The sequence below is a fragment of the Propithecus coquereli genome, unplaced genomic scaffold, assembly GCF_000956105.1.
Source record: "Propithecus coquereli isolate 6110/MARCELLA unplaced genomic scaffold, Pcoq_1.0 Scaffold47, whole genome shotgun sequence".
In the NCBI taxonomy this organism is placed as follows: domain Eukaryota; kingdom Metazoa; phylum Chordata; class Mammalia; order Primates; family Indriidae; genus Propithecus; species Propithecus coquereli.
In genome coordinates, this window is record NW_012150507.1 from 4740204 (window position 1) to 4753583 (window position 13380).

At 37.0% G+C, this 13380-nt stretch overlaps 1 protein-coding gene across 1 annotated transcript in view; it reads right to left on the bottom strand.

Annotated features, from left to right (window-relative positions):
* The window catches only part of ARL15 (ADP-ribosylation factor-like 15), a 397981-nt gene that overhangs the window by 253039 nt on the left and 131562 nt on the right, over positions 1 to 13380 (bottom strand). Inside the window, exons 2-3 of the mRNA XM_012655271.1 lie at positions 8673 to 8817; positions 518 to 527 (exon numbers count right to left, since the gene is read on the bottom strand). Coding sequence (XP_012510725.1) covers positions 518 to 527; positions 8673 to 8817 — 155 coding nt within the window. The remainder of the gene's footprint in view (positions 1 to 517; positions 528 to 8672; positions 8818 to 13380) is intronic.

Consider the following 13380-nt stretch of genomic DNA (forward strand, 5'->3'; position numbering starts at 1 on the left):
TTTTACTTTGGCCTTGAATTCCTCATCTGCAAAATGAGTGGACTAGATTAGCACTTCAAGGTTTCCTCTGAAATTAGGATTCCATTATTTATATTAAACAAGAAGGAGGAAATAACAGTAACCACTAAATCGATCATCAATGGCCTCTATTTGGCTGAAGGCCTCATGGGTAGGTCTCCCCAGGCTCCATTCAAACAATTTGATGGCTGAAGCCTAAGTTACACAGTCATTTTTTCCTGGCCTATCTAAGCTACATTAGCAAGACTGAAACCTTCTCCACAAATTTTAATAAATACGTGACTTAGTAACTCTTTGGGGAAATAATTGTTTGCACAACCTTTCAGTCTTTGTTTTGCAATCCTTAAATCCAACAAAACCTGTAATACAGGGAAGATGGATTTGAAATTTCTCATGCAGGGAAGGCATTGCTGGAATTGTAACAAAATTAGTTTTGGGAGGAAAGTTAGTCTATTTTTACTCATTGTGTGGAACACATGAGTATTTTCCTTGGATCTACAGACTGAACCCTCCTCCCCACCTCCACCAAGTCTACACACATGCACACCGATACTTGATGTGTGCTTCTGAAATTCCTGGATCACTCTAAGAATTGCTGAAGGGAAGACATTCCACAGATCTGGCGGCCTTAACCTGGACCAAGGGCATAACTTATGCCACGCAGTGTTGTCATGTTTGGACAACAGTTTAGCAAAATTCTTTTAAATATGATTTCAACATCATAAAAGGAAATTTAATCTACTGGCATTTATAAACACAATCCTTTGTTACCAAAATCTGCCTTTCTAACTTGTTTTTCTGGTTGACTTAACATATATGCAGCCAATACTAAAACTAGTTAAATGCCTCATTCAGATTTTCATGAACTTTTTCTACATTTCTTTTAAATTGTCATGATTTTCTATTTTAACTGAATAATATACTACTTGTCAATTTTTCAAATACAGTATACCCCTAGAAGATATTTTCAACTTTTTTTCATTCAAAGTGTTCGGTTTTCTCTAGGTTGTTCTGCATGTTGCATCAATATATTATCCTAAGGCCTTTAGATTCCATTCCCCTGGTTTAAAAAGAAAAAAAGGGGGGAGAAATACTTGTGTAATCTACAGTTTAACAATCCCTCTTATCAACAAACTCCTTGTGCATACACAGTCAAGGAATTCACTCTGGACAGAGTTCACTTGTGTTTCTAGACTAAGGTACAAGTTACCCAATTTTTCTCTCTCCACCAATAGGTCCTGCTCTCTGGAGGATTTCTTGGCCCTTTGAACTTTGACAATTTGAGAATCTTTTAAAAATTATGTCAGAGGTGAAAGATTGCTGAAGTTAACAATCCGAAAAACTTTGGATTCTCTTTCTTTTTGAAGAAAAGGCAGACATTCTGGACTTGCCGAGATCAGAGGGACATACCTTTCCTACAATATGTTTTTTAGACACCAACTCTCAAGGTAGATTCTCTTTTGAATTGTTCAAAACTTTTCCAACAAATATTTCATTTTTAATTGACTTTACAATGTCAAAACATTATAAAATAGAGAAACAGCTTAAAAGAATAAAATTTCACCCATAATTTGGCCCACAAAGCACATCATTACTTTTGTATGTTTTTTGCCAGTTTTTATTCAAACGCATAGTTTTACATGGTTTAATTTCAAGAATGTAAATTTAATTTTTAAATTTTCTTCAATAGAAGACTGTATACATTCTTCCAATCTATAATCATTCCGATGGAGGTACCATGATTTAATTAATAAATTCCCTTGCTGTAGGATGTTTAAAATCGCCTTAGAGTTTTAGTTATTATATAAAACATTGCAAGGGATTATTAATAATTTGTGCACATTGTTGCTTTTAAACTACTTGCCTAAAATAAATTGTCAGTAGTACAATTACTAGGTCTAAATATTTTGGCAACTTTTGATTTATATGAATAATTGCTTTCCAAGAAAAGGGACAGTAACAATCAATGTTACCAGCAATACATGTGCATACCAATGCTACCACCATCTTACTGGCACTGAGTTTTATCATAACGAAACAAATTTTGGTAAATTAAAGAATAAAATTAACATTTTCTTGTTTATTCTCTAATAAAGTTAAAATTTTGGTAAAGTTAAACCTTTTCCATTTATTTGTTTTATAAATTATCTCTTTGTGGACTTAGCATATATAATCTAATATCTAAATTATACTATTTGTAAATGTGATTGAATTCTGTAAGTGGGACAGCCATAAACTCTTACCTGTGATATCTGATGCAAATATTTCTTAACCATACTCTTTAATATTTACCTTGTTAATTTTAGCTTTCCCCAATGACTCTAAATTTTTATACAGTTAAGTCCCTTGATCTTTCCTTTTGAATCATTCTCTTCAGGCCTCCTCCAGTTACTCTCCCATCTTCCACATTGAATGTCTGCATGCATGTGTGGCTTTCTGACTTCCTCATTTCTTCTCCTAGTTACCTTTTCTTACTCTTGGGCTTTGTCATTTATTTTAGTACCTTCCACCTCCTTTGTTCTTCTTCAATTATATACACATAGACAATCCTGCTATGAACAACAGAAAGAACCCTGAACCTGAGTAGTAAGTTTGAAGAGGCCAGGAATGGCTATCTTGAACTCTAGCATCGAATGGTTTTTGTGGTTCCCCTGATAACTAAAGCCAGCCTGCATAGCCCTCCTCTGCTGCCTGTGCTCCACCCCTCCTTTGCCATCACTAACTTGTTTCTCCAACATCTTGTCCTCCTCCTTTTGCTACAATGAACACACAGATCCAACCAACAAGCATCTACCTCCATCTCCTACATCCTTGCTTCCCGCCTCTCATGCCCAACTGTGCCCTACCTTTATCATTACAGAGCCCTTCCACTGAATCATATAGAACCTCATCTCTGTTAAGAAAAGTCTTCTCCATGTTTCAATATTTTCTTGCACATTTTTTCTTCCTCCTTTCACTAGCAAACAGAGCTTTTCCTTCTCTTATCAGTGCCTCCTAGCACAAGCTTTGCTTCCTTATAATGCTTTCAGACCACTTTACCATAGCCACCTCTTAATAACTTCCCACCTGAAGTTATGACATCTGCTTATATATGGACCTCGGCATTCCCATCTATCAATTTCAGGCAGTTTGTTCACCTATCTGAATGAATTCAATACTTGGCTGACAGCTGTTCACCACACGCTATCTGCTTCTATTCTTATAAACAACACTCCTCAAATCAATGGCCAGAACTATTCTCTAAGTTTCTCAAACTATCAGCTCAAATTCACATCAACCAAATCCAATTTAGAGCATAAAGTTGTTGATTCCATTAAATTTTCTACATTGTCATGTCATTACCAAATAAGTTTTACTTATTCTTTTCCAAAATGGAAGCCTTTCATTTCTTTTCCTTGCCTGATGCACTGGCTAGAATCTCTACTACAATGCTAAATAGAAGTGGTGAGAAAGACATCCATGTCTTGTTCCTGATCTGATCAAGAAACAATTCAGTCTTTCTCCAGTAAGTATGACAACAGCTGTAAGGTTCTCAGAGAGGCCCTTTTATAGTTGAGGGAATTCCCTTGTATTCCTACTTTGTTGAGAGTTTTTATCAGAAACTGATGTTGGATTTTTTTTTTGCATATTTTAAGATGATTTTTTTTTTTAGTTTATTGGTATTATGAATTAAACTTATTGATTTCTGAATGTGAAACCAACCCTACACTCCTGGGATAAATACCACTTGGTTGTGATATATCATCCTATTAATATATTATTGTTGGATTTACTTTGCTATATTTTTGTTTATAATTTTTTATCTGTGTTCATGAAAGATATTGGTATGTAGTTTTCCTGTAATATCTTTGCCTGGTTTTGGTATCAGATTAATGCTGATCTTATAAAGGAATTGGGGAGTGTTCCCTCCTATTTAATTTTCTGGAAGAGACTGCAGAATTGGCATTATTTCTTCCTTAAAACTAGTAGGATTCACTGGTAAATCCAACTAGACTACAAGTTTTCTTTCTTTTTTTAATTTCAATTTCTTTAATAGATATAGGTATGTCAGGGTTCTCTGTTTCTTCTTGAGTGAGATTTGATGATTTGTTTTTCAAGGAAATTGTTGATTTCATCTAAGATGTCAAATTTATTGATATAAATTGTTTCATAATATTCTTATATTCTTAATATTTATAGAATCTATACTGATGTTACCTCTCTCATTCCTGATATTGGTAATTAGTGTCTTCTTTGATTTTTCCTGATCAGTTTGGCTAGAGTTTTATCAGTTTTACTGATCTTCTCATTGGTCAATAAAATTTGGTCTAACGAATTTTCTCTATGGTTTTTCTATTTTATTGATTTTCACTTTGATTTTTATCATTTATTTTCTTCTGCTTACTTTGGGTTTAATCCATTCTTCTCTTTTACTTCCTTAAGGAGGAAGCTGGGGTCATTGATTTGAGGTCCTTCTTTTCTAATACAGGCATTTAGTGCTATAAATTTCCCCCAATGTCCTGCTTTAGAAGCATACCACAAATTCTGATATTTTGCATTGTGTTTTAGTGCAAAATGCTTTATCATTTCTCTTTTGATCCTTTCATGATTCATGGATTATTTAAAAGCAATTGAGTTTCCAAATATTTGGGGATATTTTTCAGAGACCTTCTTGTTATTGATTTCTAATTCAATTCCATTGTGGTCTCAGAATATATTTAGTATGACTTGGATCCATTTAAATTTATTGAAACTTGTATGATATACTAGATTATGGTCTAATTTGGTAAATGTGCCATGTGTACTTGAGGAGAATGTCTTCTGTTGGGTGGAGTATTCTATCAATGTTAATCAGATCAGATTAGCTGATAGTGCTGTTCAAGTCTCTTATATTTTAGCAGATTTTCTTCTAACATGATTATTGAAAGAGATTGAATCTCTGATTATAATTGTGGGTTTGTCTATTTGTCTTTGCCATTCTGTCACTTTTTGCTTCTTATATCTTGAAGCTCTTTTATTAAGTACATAAATGTTTAGCATTATTTCCTCTTGATTAAAGTTCATTATGAAATGAACTTCTTTACCCCTAGCATTATTCTTTGCTCTGAAATCTATGTTGTCAGATATTAATACAGTCACTCAAATTTTCTTCTGACTAGTATTAGTATGATATATCTTTTTCCATCCTTTTACTTTTAACCTATTTGTATATTTACATTTAAAGTTTGTTTCTTAACATAAGTATTTGGTTGGGTCTTGCTTTTTAATATCTAATGATATCAACCTTGGTCTCTTAACTGAAGCATCTAGATCATTTACATTTAATTATTGATGATTACATTTGAATGTATCACCTTGCTACTTGTTTCCTATTTTTTCCATTTATTCTTTTTCCCTTTTCCTCTTTTCTGCCTTCTTTTGGATTATTTTTGACAATTCCATCATATCTCATTTGTTGCCTTATTGGCTACCACTTTTTGTTTTGTTATTTTAGTAGTTACTCTAGGGTTTATAGTACATCTTTAATCAGTCTACCTTCAAATGTTATTATGCCACTTCCTATATAGCATAAGAACCTATAATAGTGTACTTTCTTTTCCCCCAATTACCTTTATACTATTCTCATGTATTTTACTTTCAGATGTTATAAATCCTATGATATATGGTTATTATTTGTTAAAACAGTTACCTTTTAAAGATATTTAAATAATAAGAACAAAATTTTATATAATTACCTATATAGTTTCCATTTTTGGTACCCTTCATTCTTCTATATAGATCCAAATTTCTATCTGATATTATTTTTCTTCCACCTGAAAGACTTCCTTTAACATTTCTTATACTGCTTGTCTGCTAGCAATAAATTATTTCAATCTTTTTATATCTAAAAAAGGTTCCATTTTTACTTTCTTTTTAAAATATATTTTTGCTGGATATTGGTTGATTCTTTTCTTCCTTTCAGTATTTTAAAGATGCTGCTCCACTGTCTTCTCGCTTGCATTATATCCAGTGAAAAATCTGATGTCATCCTTATTTTTATTTTCATGTATGTCTTTTATCTGCTTTTAATATTTTCTCTTTGGATTACTCAAGGTTCTCAAGAGAAAACTCTGGTAAGTGAAAAAGGTACACTTTGGATTGCTCTTACACATATTTTTGGAAGCTAATTTGCTTGAAGGGAATTATTAAGCTAATAAAGTCTATATAACTTTGTAACGTATCACTCAAAAGATATCCACAATTTTACAAACAACCAGTAAAGTACATACTCTCATCAGAAATCCTAAACCTTGTATACCACTAAACTTCATTTGAAGACCTGAACGGGCATCCTATCTCTGTCACTAGCTGTGTAACAACAGCCACGTCAACATATCTTCGATCCTCAGGTGATTTAAAAACACAATATGGAAAAAGATTCTTACTCATCCCATAGGTTGTTACTAGGCTTACAGAGGATATTTTATGTAAAAACACTATATAGATTCAGTTTACTGTCATTTGTTTATTCATTCAACAGACATCTGTATCTATGCCCAAATCTCATGCCAGGCTCTAGGAATACAATGCCAAATAAGATGCTCTATCTGCCCATAAGAGCTTAAACTCAGGAGATGGACATGTCAACAAAGCAGTGTTATAGGAACTGAATGGCAGAAATATGGACAACATCCAGTGGGGAGCGGAGAGGAGGTTCAGTTCTGAGGGGGAAGGTTTGCATGCAAAGAGGCTAAGAATGATCTCTGCTCATCCACTCTGGGGTCCCTCCACCCCTTATTCTTTCTCACATCCTAAAATCAAGCTATGTCTCTGATTCTTTACAGCACCACAGTCTCTTATCTCAATTTTAAGTCTGTAAAGCTCTCAAAGCCTGCACTTTTTTTCTAACTTATTTGGTGGCAAAACCTGACCTGAACTGATTGATGTAAGGCTTTTTTGATCATCAGTATTTTCCCTACTTGCCAGGATATCCTAGTTAATGATTTCTTCACCTACCTGTCACCTAAGCCAAGAATTGAGCCAGCTAGGGCTCCCCCCTCCCCCAAAACCCAACTGCACAAAGTCCTGTCAATTCTAGCCCTCAAATATGTACCCTAGCTATTTCCACCTCTCTATTCCTCCAGCCATTGCCTTAGCCAAGGCCTTCATCATCTCAGCTGCATCATTACAAAAATCTTCTGAATCTCCACTAACAATGATCTTCACAATTCAACCACCACATCGTGGCCAACTTAATCCTTCTCAAAAGAATATCTGATCATGTATTATAGTCTCCTTGCTTAAAATACTCTGATGTCTTTGCACTCTCTATAGAAAAAGCTAAAATTCCTGAGCATGGTATAAAGGGTTGGCCAATATACAGCCACCACACACCTCTTATGACTTGTCTCCCGGGACTCTAACATACACTTCCAGGCATAATTGTGGTTTCCAGGAGGTGCCAATTTGTTTCATGCCCCTTTACCGTCACACAAGCTTTTCCTGTGCCCTGAAATCCTCTTTTTTTCCCCACCCTACTCTCTTGTTCCTGCTTATCTACAAGGCTTACTTATCAACTTCAGATCTGATGGAGAAAACCTCATCATGCATCTTTCCCTTTCCCTGTTTTAGGCAACACTGACCACGTCCCCTCCTTTGTATATTTCTAGACATGAATTGAATGTCTATTAGGCCAGTAGACTGAGACTCCTGGAATGCTGGGATCACTGCTTATCCCCAGTGTCTAACATTGGACCTAGCACATAGTAGGTGCTCAAAAAGTGAACAATCTTTTCAGCTTTCCCAGACAATATCTTGCCCTACTCTTTCCTCAGCAGCTCTCCCCCTATGGCAGCTCTGTTCTTCATCTCCTATGACTGTTCTTCCATTATTTTCTCTAATTTATACTCTTCTTTTCTGCTTCATTATCAGAAGAAAAAGAGGCAGCTTTGGGGAGTGACAATAGCCCAACACCAGGGTTTCTCACCCTTGGCACTAATAACATTTTGGGACAGATAACTATTTTGGGGGACTGCCTTGTGCACTGCAGGATGTTTAGTAGCATCACTGGCCTCTACCACCTAGATGCCAGTAGGATCCTCCCTTAAAACATCTCCAGACATTGCCAAATGTCCCCTGGGAAGGGGGTGAGGGGGGTGAAATCTCCCCTGAGAACCACTGCCCTAGACTGCCTTTTCTTGACTACCTCAGGAAACAACGTGGCAAAGCTAATCAATGGTCTCCTGTACTGACTATCCACTAGACAAATGATGCAGGAAGAAGATTCAGATACATCAGTTTACGGTTTAGGGAGTATATGACCAACAAATACAGGCTGGAATGACACTTCAGGGAAGGACAGCACTCAGTGGGCCTGAGATGAATCCATTTTGTCATAGCACCAGAGTTCCAGGTTGCAGGATTGGTTGTCTATTTTCTTGGGTTTGACTAATTCAGTGCTACTGAATTGACCAGCTAGAGGGATACATGGATGCAGCAATTTAATGCTATTAAATCCTCCTCAAATCTTTTTTAAAAAGAGATAGAGTATTTAAAATTAAAATAAATAAACTGAGTAAAGCATTAAACCGCAAAGAGAGAAAAGAGGAGGAGAGAAATCATACAAATAGCATAGGAAACTAGAATGTCTCCGGGACGCAAAAGAGAAAGGGCTAGAACTCTGGCACGGTACCCACCTGTGGTTGACACAACTTCCTCAGGGCTTTCACTGCAGAGCTTTGACAACAGACTTGTCTTGCCAGAACCTGTGAGGCCTATGCAAACCAGGTCATATTCTGGGCGTGCAGGTGGTGGTCCCTTGCAGCAAAGTGCTCTAAAACACTGCCAAGAGAGGGAGAAAAAGGTGGTTCTTTAAATAAGATTGTGGAAACAAACCTTAGGAACATTTAACATGACTAAATAAATATTAAGACTATTTAAGTAATTAAACTGTTAATTATAAGGAGGAAAATAATAACTCAAGAATAGAGAACGACCTTAACCAAATGATCAAAGTTAACATCCTTAGTCAGGAGACATACGTCTACTGCGTGGCAGGTGTGCAGCAACGGGCATGACGTCATCACACAGGATTCCTGCCAAAACTGCACAACCCGAATCTAAGCACGAGGAAGCCAGATACCATCAATCTGAGGGGCATTCTATAAGACAACTGGCCTGTTCTCCTCAAAAATGTCAGTGTCTTAGAAGTCAAAGACAGAGGGAGGAACTGTTCCAGGTTAAAGAAGACTAAAAAGACATAATAATGAAATGCAATGCATCTTGGACTGGATCCTAGATCAAGAAAAAAAATGCCATAAACAACATTATTGAGACAATAGGTGAGGATTGAATACAGATTTCAGAAGGTTAAATTTCCTCAATGTAATAACTGCACCGTGATTATATAAAGAAAACCACTGTTCTGAGAAAACATTCTAAATATTTAGAATGCCTCTAAGTATTTAGAGGTGAAGGGTCATGATGTCTTTGATTAACTGGCTCAGAAAAATTCTAAATTTCTGTATCTCCATCTCTATCTGGTGAGAAAAGTGATAAAGCAAATGTGGTAAAATGGTAATGACTGGTGAAGCTGGGAAAATAGAAAATTCCTTCTTCTAGTCTTACAACTCTTTGGTATCATTTGATATCATTTTAAAAATCATTAAATTGAGTCCCCATATATATCACTATCTTCCTGGCCTTGGCTAAACTCTGTTTCAGGTCAACTGACCTCAGGGTACTATGAACTATTATTGTGCATGTCCTTAGTGCACCACACACACCTGTTTGCTCTGCAAGAATTAAAGACAAGGGGATCTGGGAGACAGGATATTGTTTATGTAGCTATTGATCTTTCTACTTATCTCATATCCATTTCTTAGGGGCCAAGTATGTTCCAGCTTATAAAGCCTGAAAGATTTAGCCCTGAATGACTCATGAGATAAAGAAAGAGGAAGAGAGGAAGATAGACCTACTCACTTCTGGGTCATCTGAGGATCATGACAGAAGAGACCTATAAGAAGCTTGTGTTGATTCTTCTCATTCAGATAAAATCTGAGTCCTAATTGGCTATCATACTCTCATAAATCAAGCCTGATTATCTGTCCCTCATTTCTCACATCTAGTCAACAAATCCAGTCCATATGACCTCTGAAGTAGCTCCAGAATCTGTCTGCTTCTCTCCAGCCCAGGCCACCGACACCTGGCCAACATCGACATTCTCTCACTGGTTCCAGCACATTTATTCTTGCACTCTCTATTCTCTACACAGCAACCACTGTGATTGTTTATAAAAAGAAAATCCGATCAGATCTGCTTAAACCACTTCAGTAACTTCTCCCAGCTCTTGAGCCCAAACTCTCATCATGGTCTACCCCACACTTCATGATCTGCTGCAGCCAACCCCTCCAGCCATGCCGACCCTCTCTCACTTCGAGGCACTTACTGTGCTGTTTCATCTTCCCCCAACTTGGCTTAGCCAACTCCCCATCAGATTTTAGGTCTCAGCTTAATCACACCCCTTCCTCAGGGCAGTCTGCTCTGATCCTAAGACTGTGCTAGCAATTCATGTCAAGCTCTGCAGCACTTGTGTGACTTCATCACATGGACAATTACAGTCTTTTATTCATCACCAGACTGTGAGAACCATGTCTGTCCACCTCCACCCCAGTATCCCCAGTGCCTAGCAGAAGACACAGCACAGAATCTATACTCAGTAAATAATTGTTGAATGAAGAATGAATGATATTTAAATGTCACCTAAGAAAAGAAAAAAGAAATCATAACGGTTAATAGGACACTTTTATCTATACTTTCCAGGCCCCCCATGCTTCAAGAAAATAGTGCCAAAATAAGAGAAACCCTTGACTTTTTCACTTCACTTCAATGACAGAAGTTAGCCTAGTTCCCAAAAGAGTGATTTTTATGTACAGGATCAACTTTCTCAGTAGATTAGAGCTTCTTTTTATCCTAAATTCATTTTTCCTCGGGTTTTTTTTTTTTTTTTGGAGGTTCTGCCTACTTTTGGTAAACAATTCTATGCCCCATATTCTTCAAGGATTTATTCAACTCTAATCATATTACCTCTCAGTATTTTCAAGCTGGAGGAGTCCTACTTATTTCAGCTGGCCTTCATACATCAGCCTCTCCTACTCCTTTATGCTGGGTGTTCTTTCTTGGCCTCACTTTAGTTCCAGTATGCCTTCTCCTACAAGATTAATGACCACAACTACCAACGACATTCTAGATGCCAACACATCGTATCCCGGATTTGTGTCAAGGCTGGCTGATGCTGACTGACTTTTTACAAACTTTTTATAAAGTCTGTCTCCCAGACTCATGATGAGAGTTTTTCTCAGAGACAGATTTATGTGTGTATGTATGTATATATGCATATATGTATTCCCTCAAAGATGGCCACTAACTAGCAGCTGTTCACACTTAGGAGAGGTCTTCCATGTTCAGTTATGGCAGGCAACAACACTAGTCACCTAGTTTTTCATACTAGGCTGCTTTGGTCTTTGTTGAGAAGGTAAAAGGGGAGAGACTCTGTTCGTGCTCTGGAGACCCCCATTGTCACTCATCTCCTCTGCCAGAATTCCTCTGGACTATCTCCTGGAGGGGGACTGGCCCAACTATCATAAATCTTAAATACAAAATTATATTATATGTGACTAACTTCTATATCATCCTGTTTAAATTACTTGTATATCACTCAACATATTTTAGCCAAAAGTTCCATAATTTCATTTTCATGTTCTTTTTTAAAATCCAGCACATAAAAACTCTGAAGCCAAGCCCATTCATATCTATATCACCTGTTAATTTATTCTAGGTCTTCTGATACTTCTGACATAAATGACAATTTAGCAGTGACATTCCCCTTCTTCTTTGTTATTTTATTTTTATATTCTTGCCAGTGATGTCATCTCCACTCCCATGGTTCCAATCACATAATGGTAAAGACATCCAACATGACATCTCCCCCAGCACCTCCAAAATCTTTTTCCTGAATTCCAGGCTCCATAGTTCCAACCGATTTGTAAGAACCCAAACTAAAACTGAATAAAACAAAATCCTCCCCTAAAAACTAGAGGCTATGTAAATAAGGTATTTTGGAACACAAAAACTAGATTGATAGTTATTATATGGAAGAATCTTTGAAATAAATAGCAGATACTTAGAAATAAATATGTATTTGAAATAAATAAATGAATAAATAAATCCATCCTATGGCTAACTGGAATAGTGTCAGATTTTGAGACAACAAAATAAAACTTTCAAGAGTATGCTACTTCAAATAGGGAAGGAATGTTCACGTTTTTTGTGTCAGTTCCTAAAAACTACACAGAGTTTTCATTTGTTTTTTGTTTTAAAACTTAACAAAGCTTTGGATCTTATAGTCAATTTACTTAAAATTACTCATTTTGGCCTCTAGACTATACTGTACCAAAGTTCATTGTGTTTGTCCCCTACAGCAGCTCTTGCATTGTTAAGAGTAAGCCCTTTTCACTGTTGTACAATGCGAAACACAATGCTGTCGGCAGTCCTGACAGCAAGCGGCAAACTCAGGCTTCATTCCCAGGCCAGACACTAAGGCATTGTATAACTCTGTTCAAGCCTCATAAACCTATCCATGCTTCAGTTTCCCCATGATTAACCAGTAACGCTTTAACACTATCTGCCACTTCCTTTCTTCAGGAGGATGTTATGAGGCATGGGTTCAATGCATTATGCTACTAAGAAAGGCACCACATGAGTAAATAACTGTTCATCAAGATGCTCTTTTTCCCAAGGTATCTTGGATGATAGGTGGCTTCCTTGGGCAAGGGCCTGGCAGCCCGACACACAGCCCAGACTGTAGTACTGCCCCTTCCATCAGCCCACAGCAGTCTTCAGATGTTCCATCCCATCCCAGTTCAACTAAAGACACATAACCCTGGGCCCTCCCTTGCAGCAGGACACAGAGAACAGAGCCAGTCTGAATTATAACTATACCCTCTGGGGGGTCAACCAAGGTCATGGTCCCCGTTGCCTAGACTGCTTCAGTTCACAGGTCTTTCCACAGTTATGACTTGCTCCTTTTTTTTTAAACCCAGTGTATCGACCATATTATGTCAGGACACAGGATGTTTCCCCCTAGCATGTGCCCACAAGCCTCTGCCAGGATTGTATGTGAGGAAATGGTGTGCCAAGGTCTTGAGAGAGGACAATGACCATAGTCACCAGTAATAACTCTGCCTTTGTCGTGGACTTTGGACAAACCAAATAATTACATCATCTATAGCTGAAACATGAATTGGCTAAAAAGCAGAAGCAAAAACCTTAGTAGTATTTGCTTGAAAAGGAAGGTGATCACATGTATTAGAAATAAAAATCAGCAGAAGATAAAATTGCAAGGGT